The sequence below is a fragment of the Leptodactylus fuscus genome, chromosome 6, assembly GCF_031893055.1.
Source record: "Leptodactylus fuscus isolate aLepFus1 chromosome 6, aLepFus1.hap2, whole genome shotgun sequence".
NCBI classification, from domain to species: Eukaryota; Metazoa; Chordata; class Amphibia; order Anura; family Leptodactylidae; genus Leptodactylus; species Leptodactylus fuscus.
In genome coordinates this window covers 135,428,561-135,447,429 of record NC_134270.1, presented here as the reverse complement: position 1 = coordinate 135,447,429, position 18,869 = coordinate 135,428,561, and the positions used below count along the sequence as shown (strand labels likewise).

Genomic DNA, 18,869 nt, shown 5'->3' with positions numbered 1-18,869 from the left:
ATATGGGTGGCTTTCCAGGTCTGTCAACTACAGTCAGCAGATTATTTGCAGTCAATCTGGTCCGTTTGGTCTGTCCTGACAAGCGGCTAACATGTAAAGCTGGATTGGAATGAACGATGGTGAAAATGGCTGTGAAAAAATGTCCATTATTCATGGCTGTTTTACACCCGGGGAATGCCCATTTTCACAGATCCCTCATACGTTGCAGTATATGGAGGAATTCATGAGAGTTGGTAAAAATAGGGCATGAAAGTTTACAAAGGACCTTCAAAATATTGGTCATGTGCATTGTCCCCATTCACATACTGTGACTGCCATTAAATTAAAAAAAAAAAAAAAAAAAAAAAACTGCAGCCACATGACCAATAGACAGTTATGTGACTATAGGGTAAGCATGAGCCAGAGGCCTAGTCTGAGTGTGGAAGGTAGTGTCACCTGTGCGAGTATGCGAAATGCCCATTACATTGCTGAGACTGGGTGACAGGTACTTCTGCAAAGAGTGCTGTGACTGTGTCCTGTTAACACTGGGTTCACACTAGTGCTCAAGATTTCGCTTAAATTGGTGGAGAGAAAATCCTTGACAGTGCCAATTTCAATATAAAATCAGCAGAAATCCAGTGGACCCCATTATAGTCTAAGGGGGTATGCGGGTTTCTGCAGGTAAGTGTCATGTCCCTGGGCACATGCGGTTTTATATACTGCTAGAAGGCTGACAGTGCACTGAAATCAGTGCACTATCACCTTTCCCGTTATGTGCCCCGGGTGAAGACTCACCTATTCAGGAAGGCCTACAACCTCCAATAACACTATCACCGCACTGCCATCTGTACAGTCTCCCCCTCTTTCTGTCTCTACCCCCTTCCACCATAGACTGTAAGCCCTCGCGGGCAGGGCCCTCTACCCCACTGTGCCAGTTGGTCACGGTTAGTATTATAGCTACCTGTATATTCTGTGTACTGTATGCAGTGGCGTAACTACCGCCATAGCAGCAGAGGCAGCTGCCACAGGGCCCAGGACATTAGGGGGCCTGGTGACAGCCGCTACCGCTGCGTTTTTTTAATTTTTTCTTAATAGGCCATTACCGGCTGGAGTTACTCCTGCAGGTAACAGGCCCTATTTACTTACTGATCCTGGCAGGGCCGGGATCGGTAAGTGACACCGCGGGCCCCACAATAGCAGCAGCGGCAAGAGTGATGCTGCTATTCTGCTCCTCCGCCCCCCCTCCCCTCCGGAATATCAGCATCGGTCCTGCCGGCTTCATGCAGGGCAGGAACGTATCGATGTTGCAGGCACCTGTGTTGGCGTCTAACTCTCCCCGGCATCTGCCTCTCTTACAGCGGATGCCGAGTCTGTATTAGTGGCCCCTCCCCCCAAAGTGTAAACTACCCCCCCCCCTTCCTGGCTCGCTCCCGTGCACTTAGCCCCTCCTCCCTCCTCCATGAGAGCAGCAGATAATCACTCGACTTATGACCAGATAAGTCAAGGGATGTGTCAACAGAGAAATGAATAAAGTAAGATAGTGGCCAAACAAAGCAGTTTTGCTGAAGCAATGTATTTAGGAAAAGTCTTACATTCACATTAACAAGCAGTATAGATAGGATCCTTGTGATGGGACAACCCCTTTAAGGGCAGGGTGTTTGGCCTTTGGGTCCTTTAGAGGCGCAAACTGAGTGCTAGTGTAAGCAGAACTTTTCTCTCCGCATCGTTTGTACGGAAAAAAATTGTCTAAGTTCTGTGTGGTTTCTTTAACTGCTTTTTAATGTGTTCGGTATTCCAGTCGGGGGTCCTCCAAACTAAGGCCACATTCAGTATTACATCTGCATCTGGGTGTCTGTTGTTCTGGTCCGTCGGAGGACTGTAACCATGGACTGCTAATAGGTAGACCCCACTGAATATTATGGGGTCTGTCAGGTATCCATTCCTCACTGGAATCTGCAATAGACGCAGAGGCGAGCCCAGACTTCCATTACACAGGACCCTCAGTTGTCAATGTACATGAACCGCACATAGCTTTGATAACATAAGGCCTGGGCACACCTTAAGGAAGTTGATAAGGAAGTTGCAGGGACAGTGACCATGGGTATAAGTTTGCCTGTTTTCAGTGTAAGGAGTCCACAGTGTACATGGCTGTGGTGTTTACATGACAGGGAAGCATGGAGCTTTAGTCTGTGGTCGGCCCCAGAGATTCCTGTAAGTCCTGCTCTCGGCCTCCCCCCTCCTCCTCCTCCCTCCATGAATGAAGTCCGCTCTGTTCTCCACTTTATGAATGAGTGCCAGAGTTCTGAATGGAGCTGTGAGCGGCCCCGCCCCTGATTGGCTGGCCGTTCCCTCCCCTCCTTCCATTGGCTGGGCGGGGCTGGCGGCGAGCGCTCTGATTGGCTCTTACCTCTCAGGCTGGCTTTCATTCACGAAAAAACTCAATGAAACAAAAGAAGAGAAGGGGAAATGTGAGACCATGAAAGAGGAAACTCACCAATCGCGGCCTCCCCTGGGCAAACAACTGTCTGAGCTGCGAGAAAAACAAGTCCTTTCAAATCAGCACTTTAAATCTGGGGCTGCAGGACTCCATTCCCTCCCCTCTCTGGCGATTCCTCTCCTGCAAAGCAAATCCCGGCCACTGAGACCTTCCTGCAGCTCCTAGAACATTGAGGTGAGGGATCACGACGCTTTATAACAACTTATTCCACCATCTGCTTGTTTGCTGGTGTCAGGGAGGAGGATCATGGAGAACACACCCTGGGCAAGCCATGCCAAGTGCCTTCTGGCGCTCTTGTGCCCCTAAACCTGGAGCTTTCTGCACAAATCCTGACATTTCAGCTCCTTCTGGCTGCAGGCTCGTGTCCTTGGAGAGATCTGATCTGTCCCTTGGAGCTGCACTAGGAGAGGTGGTGAGGGGGCTGCAGCCATATGTTCTTATGGGACAGGCTAGGAAATCGCAGGCTTCTGGAGGGTTCAGATGTGTGTAATGTGCTGGGAACCAGTAAAAAAACAACTTGTTTGTGCTGGAAGTCAATAAGACCAAATACACATGGTGCGGTTTTTACATAAGGTGATTAACATTGTGTATGTAGTGCCAAAAAGGATTGGTTGTAATATGAAGTATATGGTGTAGTATAAAGGAGAGTTCACACACTGACTTTTTTGGGCATTTTTTTTTATTTATTAAATAAAAATTTGAATGCAAACCTAAAGGCTAAAATAAACAATTAAATATATTATATAACTATCTATAAAATGTATTTTATATGATTTATTCTCGATCTCTCTGATTTGGTATCTTCTCGACCCAATTTTTATTTATTTTTAAATAAAATTGGAAATGGTGACATGGTCATGGCCTACGTATGTGTATTTGGCAAATTCTGACTTTAGGTGTGTATGTGTGGGTTTTTCTTTTTTTTTTTTTTTTGTGGATAAGTGACAAACTTTTTTACATTTTATGCAAAGATTATGGTGGCAATTATATATATATATATATATATATAAAATTGGTTTATAAAATGACACTTAACCACAAATCCTAAACTCTCCAGAAAGGCGCTCTGCCCACTTGGGCTACATGTGGCTTCAGCTGGGGGTCAGGGGTAGATGGATGTATACAGAATTTGGTATCTGACCTGTCCTCTGTATATACTGTTCTATTGGTTTAAATCCATGGCTAATTGGCCACAGCTTTCCTTGACTAGACACCCCTCTCCCCCTCTCCTCCCCCTCCCCCCCTCCTGTATGCATTTTTGTGAATGGGTCTCATTATGTATGCATGTTTGTGCTCTCCATTCATGCTCCTCTCTCCACCCTCCTCTTTCCTGTCCTTGCAGATTGCCGATGCTCCATGACAACACACAGTTAACAAATGGACCATAGGATGAGAGGTTACCTGGATCAGCAAGTGCCTTATACCCTGACAAATGTGAGTCTTGAGCTTTTCTCCCTCCGCTCCTCCTCCTGCCTACTTGCTACAACTTTTCTGTAATGGTCACAAGATCTTCTCGCTTCCTCTCTGATTGCTTACGAAACCTCTCGTTGTGATCCACGTTCTTTTAATTTGACACTTGGATTTTTTTTTTTTTTTTTTGGGTAGAACCCTCAAGGGCATGGAAACGTAGACAGATACTGTATGGCTGGCAGGAGAAAATTCATGGATGCAGATCTCCCGCCCCAAGAATCTGAAGGTAACGTCAAACATTTACCTTTTGTGAAGGACACAAAGGGGGGGGGGGGGGGGCAAATATTTACAGGTCTGCGGTATTGCATTGTCTTACAGTGTACATGCCTATGGAAAATTGTTGGTTCATATGGCCATAGATTTTAGTGATATTATTGTTCTATTGTAGACAACACCTTGTTTTTATGTACTTTGCTATATATATATATATATATATATATATATATATATATTTAGATGTGTAATTTTTTTTTTATCATATTCTCTAGCAATCCTGTATTATATCACATCTTCCAGGGTGTAAATTTTATATCCACTAGCAGAGAAATGTATCTCACATAGCAATGTAGTATAGGCTGGTGCTGCGGTGTAGTATATATTATATGTGTACAGATTGTTGCAGTTGTTTTTAACTGAAGTTACCCTGATGTGCAAAGACAGTTGACATGACAATCTCTGCTACCTCTGTGATGATGGGATATTTAGCAGAGTTTACATTTATGTATACGATACACTGACTCCTATATATGTTAGATATCTGTAAGGACTATAGTTTAGGGTTTACACGTATGTATACGGTACATTATGACTTCTATATAGATTAGATATCTGTAAGGAGTCATGAGGGTACATGGTATAGTGTTTACATGTATGTATAAGATATGCTAGAACTTCCATACATATAAGGGTACATGGTTTAGGGTTTGCATGTATGTATACGATACGCTATGACTTCCATATATGTAAGGAGTCATGAGGGTACATGGTATAGGGTTTGCATGTATGTATACGATATGTTAGGACTTCCATATATATAAGGAGTCATGACGGTACATGGTATAGGGTTTGGGGTCTGTGGATGATATAGATTGTAGTAATATCCTATAGGTAATGCATATTAGGACACAACGGTCTCAATGTAAATCTAGCTCCAGGGAGTGTCTGTATTAAAATGCAAACAATTCCTAAAACCTCGATTCTGGATTCACACTCTTCCTCTTCCTTTTCAGATCTTTTCCAGGATTTAAGCCAATTCCAAGAAACCTGGTTAACAGAAGGTAAGTCTCACCCCTCCATTCTTGTTACACGGTCGGCACATCTGTATTTATTCCTCCCCTATATTTATTTAAGCCCGTTCCACAGATGAGCGATATTTTTCTTTTCTGCCAACGTTTTGGGACTTGTTTAACTTCGGGATTATGAATAAAACAATTGTGCTGTGTATTTGCTTATGAATAGGATCTGGCTCCCGGCCCATACCCCCCCTCCCCCCAAGCTTTCCCCTTTTTAAAAAATTTTAAAAAAACTTTTTTTTTTTTTTTTTGTGTGTGGCTGATTCTGGTCGTGCAAGAGTTAACCCTGTAACTTGTCGAGGTATTCAACGTGTGGTCGTCTTTGTGCATTTCGCTCAGTCTTTCTGCAATTTTTTTTTTTTTTTTTTTCCAAACGGGAGTTTGAAAGGAAAAGCAATTCCTTGGAGTCTAATTAGACTGAAAGCAAATGGGATGTTGGATGGAGAGTTTGTGCTGTCTGTACAGGCTTGAAAGGAATTATCATTTATTAATCTTGTACCCACCTATTCTGCAGGGTCTGAGAATTTGGTAGAAATTCGGTTCATCATGTTGTACTTTGTGTTGGTGCATAGGAGCTTACACTCTACGGCATGTTAGAACACTGCGGTGTATTGCCTTGGACTGATTTGTAGAATTTTCCAGTATGATCTAGAATATAAAGTTATATATTGTAGAAGGGTTGTTCACACTGTGCTTTGATTTTGGAGTTGTACATCACCATAGCCCCAATACTTAGAGGATACTTGAGTTACATTATCTAAACCATAGCGATACATATATACAGTCGCCTTGTATTCTGTGCCACTCCGAATCGCCTGGCAGCAAATGGTTAATCTTACTTTATTTTTGCATATAATCTCCACGATCTCCCGCATGAAGGCTTGAACACTTAATGTAGATACCCGGTTATTTTTCCAACATTTGCTGTGACTTAATATCTCGTTCTTGACAGTTTTCCTATGGTAAATGAATTTTTGATGTCCTTATGACGACAGTCGGACAATAACATATGGTGTACATTAACACAGGAAATGACCAGGAGGGTTCCATGCCTATAGCAAATTAATGCCGGAGCATTGTGATGTGGGCTGTGGCTGCCTTGTTCTTGGCTTCATTTGCTTCTAAAGTGAAGTTTTGTATAGGAAAAGGGGGTTTTGACTTCTAATGTGAACTGGCCCAACGTGGTTACATGGGGTTAAAATATCCCATTTGTCATGCTAATATAGTTTTGGGGGTTTTGTTGCCTTGTACTGATTATGAATGGTTATGGTTTTGTGGCGTAACATCCATTGATTGATCCTTCTATTGGTATACAGCCATTGTGATAATGTGTTGCGATGACCCTACTGGCTTGTCTTGTATCAGTTTTATCATTCTGTATGTGCTGACCTCATAGAGTTAAGTGACTCGGCTGTACTACATCTGTACCCTCTGCAAATATAGGGTTTAACCACCTGACTTCATGTCAATAATATTGAGAGCCACAGACGGATAGGATGTGGATATTTTCAGCTAGAGATATGTAATCTATTATTGGCACGTCAGCTGCTGGCAGGTGTATACAGCGTTTCTCCAAGAAATGCTATGTGGAGAAGCAGATGGCTACCTTTGTATCCGATTCCATAAAAAATATGTAAAGGTAGATTTATTGTAGACTTCTGGAGCACTGGCCAACTTGACTTGTTATAGCCTAAGGAATAGGAACTCGTTTAGGCCTCAATAGGAAACAATCCTATCTTTTGGGCATTGGTGACGAATGTGTAGGCACCTTGGTTACTAGTGGTATGTTATAGATGCCAATTTTTAAGGGCCCTATTGTTGCAAATGGCTATATTCCTATTGTGAGGTCTGTCCTTTCAATACTTTATGGACTTCAAGCTATGCATGGTGGCTAGTTGTTAATATTTCAGGTTTGTGTCCCTATTCTGGGCTTGTTCAGAGTCCTTCTATGCTTGGGTCTTGTCCCAAAGACATGGCCGACCTACATATCCTATATACAAGGAATGCTCCCCCCCTCCATATCGACCAAGGTCCCCAAGTTCAATGAAGGGTCAACAAAGAACAGCTTGTGATTTGGCCTTATTTATCTGTGTTCCCCTTTTAATAATCTTTATTTCCATTGCTCAGTACTTAAAGTGGTCAAATTCCCGCTACGATGCGTCTTGTATTATGTTAATTAAACCAAGGAAGGGAAAGGGTTAAATCTTCTGTCGCGGTAGATTCAATTAAACAATGTAGGGTTTGGCCATCAAATGTAGAAACCATGGAAAGGGTGTGTAATTTGACGAAATAGCTGTTGGATCTTGGTCAGTGTCCAGCCGTCCTGGCCACCGATGCCTGAATTAACGCATCAGAGCTCATTGTCCTTCCCCGGCAATAAGTATCTGAAACCTCTCACAACGTCAGGTTTTCCATGAAGAGGTTAAAAGGACTAATGAAGATTCAGGTCTAATGATTCTTGGGTATGAACAATTGGTTGTCATATATGAGGCTCTGTATACTGTCGCTGGGGTGTTAGTCAGACAGTGGACTGTCAATTCTAATGCAGGTGAGCATGCAGGTCTGTCTTTCAACTGCTTAGAGTAATGGATAAGTTAAGAACTGATGTTTGGCACTGCAAGTCCCTAAACATTGGGACATGAGCCTCCTGCATCTTCCTCAAAGGACCCATTCGGATGACACGGACACCATGCTCTTTAATATTGGGATAGCAAAGTCACTTAGAGCCCCAGTCTCCATCTGGTTTGATATCTCTGGTAGGTTTTATTCTTATGTCTTGTATCATCTGTTGCTTTTGATGTTGCTATTTGCGGATGTCTTTGTTGACATGTATTGCTGTATTGTAATGGTGGATGACACATGTGGCGGTATTCTCTCTGAATATTTTACATTACAAGCTACAAAGCGGAACTTATTATACTATTACTTCCATAGTAGTAAACCCGTTTGCTGTTTCGTGCTGGTATATTGATCAGTGACATTTTAGAAGCAGATGTCACTTGTGGCTGAAAGATTTCCAGCACTGCAGCATTTTTGTGCACCGCTTTTGGGTCCAGCGATACATGATGGTAACCTGGTTCTTCTCTCCTAGCTTTTCTTGATGTAGTATTGCTTTATACGGCTACTATGTAACTTGATGATTTTGCTAATTTTATATAATATTGAATCTGTAGCTTTAGTTTGGTCTTTGACCTATGCAGTTGTATTTTGCACGTTTCCACTTGTTTTCCATTATCAGTGCTCTCTTGACCCTGCGTTCCATATTACCTTACAGTTCTTGCAAACTTTATGACACAAGGTGTGAAAGGAAATACAATAAACCTTCATTGTATGTCAAAGTATACCCTACTTGTTCATCCGGGATAAATGCATCGCTATGGGATTTCCACACTGGATTGCATTTAGAATATAAATGTAGCCTTGTTCTGTATAGAACATCTAAAGTGTGTGTGTGTGTGTGTATGCACGTATACGTGTGTGTGTGTGTGTGTGTATGTATGTGTGTGTATATATATATATATATATATATATATATATATATATATATATATATATATATATATATATGAGATTGCATCATACCCTACCCCAATAAAATAGGGAGAATTTAAGTATGAGTCCTTCAAACCACAGCTGATGGACCTGTCCCTAAAAAGGAAATTACTGTTTATTCTGGTGTGTGTGTGTGTGTGTGTGTGTGTGTGTGTGTGTGTGTGTTTTTCTGTTTTTTTTTTTCCTTCCATCCAGAACTTTTGGGAACAGAATTCTGAATGTGTTTATAAATACACAATGACTTTTTACTTGATACAATGCGGGTTCCCATACATGGTGGGCACCTTGGACAGCTGAAGGGCATCTGGTTGACCAAGGGTGTTCTTGTTCCATTACATGCAGATGGCATTTGATATATTCCTTTGTGGTAATGTCCATCAAATAACTGTGCCCAAGTCCTGATTTTTTTTTTCCTGTTCCTTGAAAAGGTGTGTGTGTGTGTCCAGGCACTTGTGGCAGCCACCCAATATGAATGTTAACCAAAAAGCTCACATGCCCCTCAATACTGATGTAAACCACAAACAAGTACCACTGTACTGGGATATAGTTGTTTGCATATGACTGTCACCAGTTTTGTGTAGGTCGGGAGCAGGAGTGCACAACCTGTCCAAGGGTTACATTGTCAGATTGGATCACTCCCAAGGGCTGGAATTAAATAAAACTGGGTATTCTTGTATGCCCAAGTATCTGATAAGGTTATTCTGCTTCTGGCTATTCTATGTATAAAAAGTATGGGGGTCCCCTGCTCTGGAGAGGGTCAGACAGAGCCTCCCCCATGCATGACCAATCTATCACTGTAGTTTAGAAGAGTTATGGAAAATGCTGTACACCTCTTAATGGCTGGGTGCCGCACAGAGGTATGTTGTTGGATGTCGTGTAGTGGCCAGGATGAATCATATACAGGCCATGTTGGCCTCCTACCAAAAACAAAACTCTTAAAATATTTTAGCTTTGGTTCCAAATATATTCCACCATCTATGACATGAATCCCCTCTTTTGGGGGTCAGGTCAGGGGCTTCTGTGGTGTAGGGCAAGCAGAGTTTAATGGCTCTATACATGTCAGACCATCACAAAACCACTCAGATGTAAAACTTCTTGTTAACCATTTCACTGTCTCCATCGGGTTTTCTGCATTTGGTGTTTAATTGGGAGTCTTTGAAGTTCCAGTTCAGAAAATCTTCATTTACAAGTATCTGCAGAGATATGGGAAGTGGCGGTGGGGCTCCTAGATTATAATGTTGATTTAAGATTGGTCTTATCTACTTAGAGATCTGTATTGCCCTTGCTGACAGGAGCTCGTGATGTTATGATATTGCTGGGATACCGATATATAACAGATATATATGTAGCAACAGGGTTGAGGATCAAGGTGAAATGCAGAGAAGCAGATTGTTGTAGGGATCTGCCTGTTATTGTTCGTCTTTTCATGTCTGCTAAATGGTGGAGCCCTAAGTTGTCTTTTATAGAATTAATGTTGTGATAGGTGATCTGTTTGTCTTCACTACCTGTACTAGTGTATAAGGGGAAAATGGAGGTACATAGAGAGGTCAGACAACCAGATGGGCCCTGACGCCTGAGGATTAGACAACCCACAGGCCCCACATAGATACAACGGCCCAATGGTGGGTCCCTGTTACTGACAAACTTTGACACTTGGCCAAAAGATCAGCTGAGCGTCTTGTATTATGTCACTGATGTTATCTCTGGGCCTAGGAAACTGTCCCTTAGCCCCGATCTCTTGTAAGATTTACTGTGGTACACTATATTCACTTACATTGGTTTTGAGGTTCTATTTGTACTTGGGCCCCAAAACTTAAACCAATATAATATAAAATATCAAGTATCTTGTGTTTTTGTATAATCTGCCTTTGCATGTACAAATAGGAGTCAATAACTTCTATTCGACTATTTCAATTGATTCAGTTTGCTAATATAAAGTCAATCGGTGGTGTGTATTGTATTTGCCATATATACAATGTATGTACCTACAGAATACACCATAGACTTTGTCCATCTGTAAGATATGCTGCTTTGATTTGCTGGCGTCCTTTGATCTGCTTTCTCTTAACCATTTGGTTGGGCCTTAAGACTATGTAAGATCTTGAGCAAACCCTTAGGACTGTAGTGGGGAGGTCTGGGCCACAGAGGACAGGAAGGACTAGGTGATGAAGAGACAATAGCACACTAACTCCTCAGGTCCGCAAGTCCCTTTTCCTTTGATGTGCTAATAATTGTGCTTACCCAGCCTTACTTCCTTGGTTTCCCCCTCCCAACATTTATTACATCTGAGGGTGATCGAGGGTTTGATTTGGTTACTAGTGAAAGTAGTTATATCTTTATATGTGGTCAATGACCTGAAGCTTTCTTTAGGAGTTTGGTGCCTAAATAGCAACCTCATAAGGTGAAGGAGATAACTGTAGACCTCAACCAAAAAATACACAAGGTTAACCACTGAATGACTCGTGTGCTAATGTTCTGTAGTGTGGATAAGACTTATAGCCTGCATTGGTGAGATCATTGCTCTGCATGGTCAGAGACGACCCAGGTCTACTGTTTATAAAGACCTGTCAACTCTCACCATGTGACTGTATTTTCCATGAAATATCCATTCTGAAACGCCTCTTCTTAAAAATCTGCTTTGAGATGTTCCTCTTATTCCTCCTAAAAAATGTAAGACTGAATTGACAACTGGGCGTTACCAGTTGGCAGTATGGCCTTTGCCAGTTGACACTGTCCAGTCTGTGCGGACGGCGTTGGAGACATCCATTGACTGTAGCATTGGTGATGCCTATTTATTTTTGTATGTATTTTATTTTTCTTTTTGTGTTGGAGCCCAAATTTTCCGCCGCTTGTTGACCCATAAATGGCTTTTTGGAGCTAATTAAAAATCTGTTTTGTACACTGGAATGTGACATTAATGAGGTTTGATGGGAGCGCAGATGTTCCAGGCAATTCAACTACCCTTAAAGGAATCACTAGAGATTGTAAAGTCCCTTAATCATACAAACAAGAAATTGTGTAATTCGGCCATTTTAAGAGACGTGGTTTTGACAAAATGTCTACCTTGAAACAAATGAATCATATGTTTGGCTCACAGGTATGAAAATTTTTTATTCTACCCTGGTTTCCTCTGAACAGTACTTTACGGTGCTACTTTTTTAGGAGATGGATCCTAATATGACCTGGTGATTTTTCGCAAATTTTTAGTATCGCTTCTGATACCTATTTTGTTGGTGTGTCAGTGTTCTTTATATTGTATCTGAATGTTTCCTTCTTACAGTTCTGTTTTTTTTCTTGAAAACCGAGCTAAAATGGAAATGCCTACATGTTTGTGGTTACTTGCTGGCAGAGTCTTGAGCTCCGTATTCTGAGTTCTGACTGTTTTATGTAATTATACCTTGGCACAGGCTGGCCTAGGTCCTCACATTGCATCACCCTGCTTCTAAACAGGACATTGCTTCAAATGCAAAGTCTGTGTCTTCCTTGGTATACAAGGAAATCCCATAACAAACTTATTTTCTGATTATTTATCATTATCAACACCTCGTAAATGCACGCTAAACCAGAAGTCTTTCTGCATTTGCTGTGTAGTACACACTAATTTTTTTTTAAATATTTCGCTAAGTAGCTATTCCAGACTGGGAAAGGCTGACTGTAGCACTTCTCCTCATTGGTTGACTTTTATGTTATGTTTTATGTATATAGGGTTATATGGGTTCTTGGCTCATCAGACTATAGATGAGCGTTCCCCAAAAGTAGGTAATCAGACGCTTAAGCACTTTAAAGGGAACCTGTCACAGCCTTAAACCCCAATTGGCTATTTTGTAGTTCTGTCTATCCTAAACATGCCCACTCTATCTTGACATCCCTGATACTTAGATATGTTCTCAAGTCTGCTCAACCGTGCACAAAAATTACTCCTTTCACTGCGCATGCGCCAGATCATCTGGATGATATGGCTTACACCTTCTGGTTAAATTATAGTTCCAAATGATAGTAAAACCATGATAACATTGGTGTCTCTAGTGCTCAAAAATATCAGCTGCTACCAATGGCTTGAGAGCTACATGTTGCTCCTGACAATGGCGTAACAAAAGTCATGTGGGCCCCTGTGCAATCTCTTGTCCGGGGGCCCCCAACCTCATCCCTACAGCAAATTCTTGATCGTGATGGTACGAATGCTAAGGAGTTTAAGCCACCTTACTGTGGTTAGGGTAAACTGTGAGTCTCCTTGGTTTATAGGCCAGATGGAAGCTGCAATTTCAATACTGATGCCAGTGCTTATGGGCCCCCTAAGGCTCCTGGGCCCCGATGCAACTGCACCCCCTCAAGTTACGCCCCTGCTCCTGACCCATTGATTAAGCAACACTGCTGTGGGCAGTTTACAAGCATTTATGGTATGCCTTTATAGACTAGAAGAAAACTCATAACTGCATCATTCTGTAACTATGCCTGTGTTCTTCTAGATTGATACTCTTGGAGTAAGGACCATCTTGCATTCAGTGCACGGTGATCCAGACATCTCCAAGTCCAGTGCTGAGACGTTCAGATTATTTTGTATGTCATAGACCGGCAAATAACTTGTTGAAGACTTCTCAGAAGCCTGGTAGTCGAAAGACCTAGGCATTTGCTGGCAGTGTCGAGGGTTTCCTTTCTCAGTTGACTTACCGTATATAAGGTGGTCTTATTTTTGTACTAGAAGAATGGCGCTATAATGGTCTAACTGGCTTCTAGAGTCTATGGAACGTTGTCCATTTGAGGTCCGTGTGTAATTGAGACTCACTTGAGGAATTTTCACATTATACATATTGACTCCCTTATTTAGTAAGCAATCCCAACAACTCCACCACTTCTGAAGGGTAAAATGAATATAGATGCCAGTGCCTTTGAGTTCGGACTTGGTTTGATATTTACTTTAATGCATTAGCAGAGCTTTACTGCTTTTGACGGACTATGGGCATGAGCCATTTATGAAGTAGTCTGAGTCTGGCTGTATAAAAATAGGAGTCAGTCAGTGGTTTGTCCTAGCTCCATAGCTCTAATAGATAGGCATCTATACATGTCGCTGTCTAAGTGTAGATATATATGCTTCTGCTATGTTTATCTTCTGACCAAAGTCCTTAATTCTAGTGAATGTGGACAATGTTCTCCTGTGAAGTTACAGACCTAGAAGTCTACAGTGAATTACTGCACATACGTTGTGGGTTTTGCAGCCAAACAAACTCATGAACCTTAAAATGGCCAAAAACTTGTTTTTCTTTCCCGGAAACCTCTTGCGGGCATCTGGTTCAAAGTTCTGGATGTACATCACCAGCAAAGCTCAGGTCTGCCGGTCTTTCCACTGTTTTGCTACCAGTATACATTGACAGCCCTGCAGGTGCTCTTATTTTAATATGCTTTCTGAGGACCTTAGCAGACGTTTATTTTTCAGTTTCCTATTTGGAAACATTGGAGTAATGGAAGTTTTTGGGCAGGATCACCTTGTTTATACAGTTCTACTTGTTAAAAAAGCAAGTCCAACATCAGCATTTATGAAAAACAGGACACATTAAGCTGTAGTTAATAGTAAAAGGATTTCTGGCATTTGTGGATGGAAAAAGACAATTTGGAAAGGAGTTTTAAGGGATGTTAAACAACTTTCTGCTCCCCCCTGGCTCAATTTGCACATGATCTGTGATTCTTTCCCTGGGACTTTATGAGCTTTCTGAGATGTTTCATGTGGCTGTAGCGGCAGAAAAGAGCTGGAAGCTGGATTATCTGGAATAAACTCCGCCATGGGGTGTTGCTAGTCTGCTGGTATATTAGGCCATTTTGGGCCAACTTTTTGCTCCTCGTAAACTTGTGTTTTATGGTCAGCGTTGACTTGTAGACTTCATGTCAAGGGGAGTCCATCAGCTCCCTGGTATTCATTTAATTAAATTCTCCTAATACTCTGCTTTTAATAATGTGGTGTTCCTTTTGCTATATGCCCGTTGCCTTTTATAGAGCAAAGAGAACCATTTTGTGGTTGGAACCAGTATAGGGATAGATGTTGTTCCTCTGGATTCCATGACCTCCTTTTGGGAAATTTCTAGTCCTTGCTGCATTGGCAGTTGCCATCTAGCTCCTGTACCCATATTGAGATCAAATTTTTATGTTAGACATTTGGTCCCAGTCTCTAGATGTAGCCTTTAGAAGATGCCAAAGTTTAAGGCCTTATGTGCACGAACGTTGGAGGGAAAAAAAACAAAAATGGTCTATGGGAAATCTGGAAATGGCTGGCCCATAGATGCAGACTGGTCTGTGAAAATGAAAAAAGCAACACCTGACATGTAAATATCCTTCCCTACAAGTCTATCATTGGTATGGTTCTTAACATGCCATACGTTTTGATCAGTTGGAGTCCAGGTACTGAGACCCTCACTAGTTGTTGTAACTAAGGGGCAGAGATGCTCAGCTGATCTTTGACCACTGTCTTCATGCGACTTTGCTGGACACTTGATAAGTTGAACGTACAGATCGTCCAGTATATGGCTTGGCCTGGTCTAGAGCTGCCTTTACTAAAATGCACCGAACCCCTTATAATCTATATGTCACTACATCACTTCTACATAGGATTCATTAGTCCAAGTCAGATTGCTTTATATAGTCGTAAAAAAATGGAAGCTGAATCCTAACCAGAGAGCAGAAAACCTAGCCGAATCTCCGGGGACCCATTGAATAATGAAATATTTGCTTTTCAGATTGCCATTTTTATATTTTTATGGAATAATAGTAGCCCTAAAGGCACTGCTTTCTTTTTAACAGCACATAAAATATAAATCTCTCAAACGCCTTGGCCCACCCAGTCTGCACCCCCCTCCTACCTGCTATAAAAGAAACCTCAGACCTGGCGTGGCAAAACCCTGTAGAACCTAGGAGCCAGTCTGACTGAATCCATCGAGAGCCTTGTAATGACAGTGCGAAGCTGTTTGCCAGTAATAAAGGCTTCGGGGAGCTCCAGTCTGGTTGGGCTCTAGGAACACGTTGGATATAGCTAGGTTTTTGGCTTCATCTTATAAGCCCTAATATTAAGCTGATTTTTGTGATTAGTTTTTAGTTCTAGTTTTACATTACGGTGCATGCCAGAAGTGTGATTCAGATTCTATACACCTCCTTCCCCTATATCCTGGAGGCGGCCACATAGGTGCGAGATACCAGGTGCGACCATCTTACTGTAACCTCCCAGACTCCAGTATATCTAGTAGACTGAATACTACATGTAATTACAGCTCTGGTGAGATGAGCCACTTGGTCATAAACGTGACAAATTACATCGTAAGACGAAACATCTAAAGAAGTAATAAATAACGGTATCAAGGAAAAATGTAACTCCATCCAGTGGAGACAGTCCTTCCCTTTCTAGAGTCATACGTCTCAGACTTTATGCACATCGGAGCATGATTCAGCTGTCTTATACATTGACCGCCAAAAATGAGGAAATCCTTTTTGAACTGGGTTATCTCGGTCCGTGGTGACTGTTGACAACTATGACAGAAGGAAGTCATAGACGCACAAATTTGGCCTTGACCAGATAAGTGCTTGCTGGGCATGTCCAAATTTTCTTGCTATTGCTGTGATGTCAGTCTTTCCTAAATCAATGGCCTGTCTATGGGTACCTAGACAATGAAAGAGACCCCATTAAATTAGGAGTAATGCAAGATGGCATGATATGGGTTAAAGGGGTTAATTTGCAACCAATGCAAATGGGGCAATGGACAGTTGGCATGATATGGGTTAATGGGGTAAATTTCAACCAACGTGAATGGGGTGAAGGATAGAATTTGCATAAGCTACACGGAAATTGACAACTCGAAAGGACTCTTATGATTATCCCCAAATCTATTCAAAGCTTTTTCCACTTCAGTCAAGTCTGTAGGCCTGAGAAGTGCCTGCACGTGTGCCATCTTTTATGGATTTGTTGAAAGGATATGGCATTTGCATACAGCGTGTGTTCAGGTTTCGCGCCTTGGCAGCTATTCAGATGGTGCAAATGAGATTACTTTTTTAGGACATACTGGACAGTTAAAAGGTTAGACCTCTTGTCAAAACCATGAAGTGGCTTGAGTTAGTCTATAAGGGTTTAATTTTTTGGTAGAGGCTTTTTTTTTTTTTTTTTTTTTTAACCCCTCCCCCCTCCAGAATTGCAGAAATATAATTTCCTGAAACTGTCCCTGTGCAACCCTTCAGTTATAGGGGCCTTGTCTCGATGATCTGGTCTATATTGATCAATGCATTAGACATGAAATTGCACAAACAGACTACTTAACCTATTGATTGGCATGTCACATGGTGTGGCCCAAATAGAGCAATTTAATGCATTTTCTCTCCGATTATCTGTAGAGCAGCGTATAATTTCTTAGTAATGTTTGTGTAGTTACCGGGAAAGCAGTACAAGAGTCACAGTAACCTCTTGTAATGGTAGGTGTCGCTTACATCACTAGGGGTTAATTGTTTGCAAGTTGGCAATTTACATGCATGCTTGTTTTGTAAGGGATGAACCAACTTGGTGCACAGTGGGTGGGTGGAACAGGTCAAAGACAATGGGAATGCATGAAATTTCCATGTGAATAGATACAGGAAACTCCATTTCCTACTTCCAAGTGAGAAAACTGGAAACCATATTGATGTCTAGTAGCCGTCGGTCGCTCAGAGTGCTATATTCTCATTTGCAGTTGTAATAGAGAAGGTCATCCAGCTCTTCCAAGCTCCTGAATGGCAAATTCCGCCCATACATGTGTATTGGCTCTTGTACGGTATATGTACAAGCAAGCAGATTTGTAGTCCTCCAGCTTTTCCAAACTTATGGCCAGCTGTATCCTCTATCTATCCTCAATGACTCAAACTTCATAAATGGCTGACGGCCATGGTCAGTCAGAAGCAATAAAGATCCGTAAATTCATTATAGTGATTGAATTCCCAATAATATAATATTAATAACTGTATAATTAAAATGATCATTTCTTATGAAGCAATGATGGTAACTTTTTGCCAACTCCACAAAAATTGGTCCGGACTCCACATCCCTTCCTGTTCCCATATGGGTTATTCAGCTTTCTATAGACCCTGCGTGGTATATATTGGCTTTACTATGGAACATGGATCTCTAAAAGCTTCCTATAGTTGCTTGTTCCTACTAGTTAGGCAGATGGCATAATGCTCTATATTTTGGGGCTCCCCTTCTTGGGACTAGCTAGCCCAGCGCCATGTATGAAGCATCTTGCTTAGCACAGATCCTTTGCTTCCTATATCACTTTTCAGCCGTCTGTGCCAACGTGCCAGCTTTAAATAGTTTCTGCTATCTGAGGCTGAGGTTTGGGAATGCACCGGAAGTCACACTGCCAGTTTAGTGCTGCGTCTTCTACTAATGTTACTCAATGACCAGCAGACAATATAATACTTCCTTCCCAAATGTCAGAGTGCAATCTCTAACCTATTAACTGAGGGGCTAATTTTAGATGGGATCTTTGTGCTGCTCCTTATTTTTCCCACTTTAGGAAGTATTAACCCGCACGGTGTTACACTCCGATGTAATGGTGAATGAGATTTGGTAGAAGAATTGGTCCACAATTTGGGCACAAGGGCTGATAACCTGCAATGGATTGCATAGAAGAGAGGGGTCCCAAAGTGAAGATAAAATGGACTTTCCCTTTATGGGGTCAGGTTTTACCAAAGAAAACGGCCGCACACTTTTCCTCCATCTTTTATTCTGTTAACCATTTGGGTTCATGTTCTACACCTTTTGCGGGCCCTGGATTAGTTCATAATGCAATGGGGGCACATGGGCTAACTGTGTGTGTGTGAAAATAAAAAAAAAAAATATATATATATATATATATATATATATATATATATATATATATATATATATATATATATATATATATATATATATATGTGTGTGTTTAGATGACCTGTAGTAGGATTAGGTTTGATTCACATGTGTTCTGGAGTCCGCTTGGGGACCCCCAAGTGGAAACCTACTCTACATAAAAAAGCAGTGACCTTAGGAAACCCATGGACCCCATAGACTATAATGAGGTCCGTATGGTTTTTGCATG

General features: G+C 41.6%; 1 protein-coding gene across 1 annotated transcript in view; it reads left to right on the top strand.

Annotated features, from left to right (window-relative positions):
• The first annotated feature begins 2,465 nt into the window (after nt 1–2,465).
• The window catches only part of ETV4 (ETS variant transcription factor 4), a 35,813-nt gene continuing 19,409 nt past the window's right edge, over nt 2,466–18,869 (top strand). Inside the window, exons 1-4 of the mRNA XM_075277286.1 lie at nt 2,466–2,650; nt 3,819–3,910; nt 4,082–4,172; nt 5,176–5,223. Coding sequence (XP_075133387.1) covers nt 3,854–3,910; nt 4,082–4,172; nt 5,176–5,223 — 196 coding nt within the window. The 5' untranslated portion in view covers nt 2,466–2,650; nt 3,819–3,853. The remainder of the gene's footprint in view (nt 2,651–3,818; nt 3,911–4,081; nt 4,173–5,175; nt 5,224–18,869) is intronic.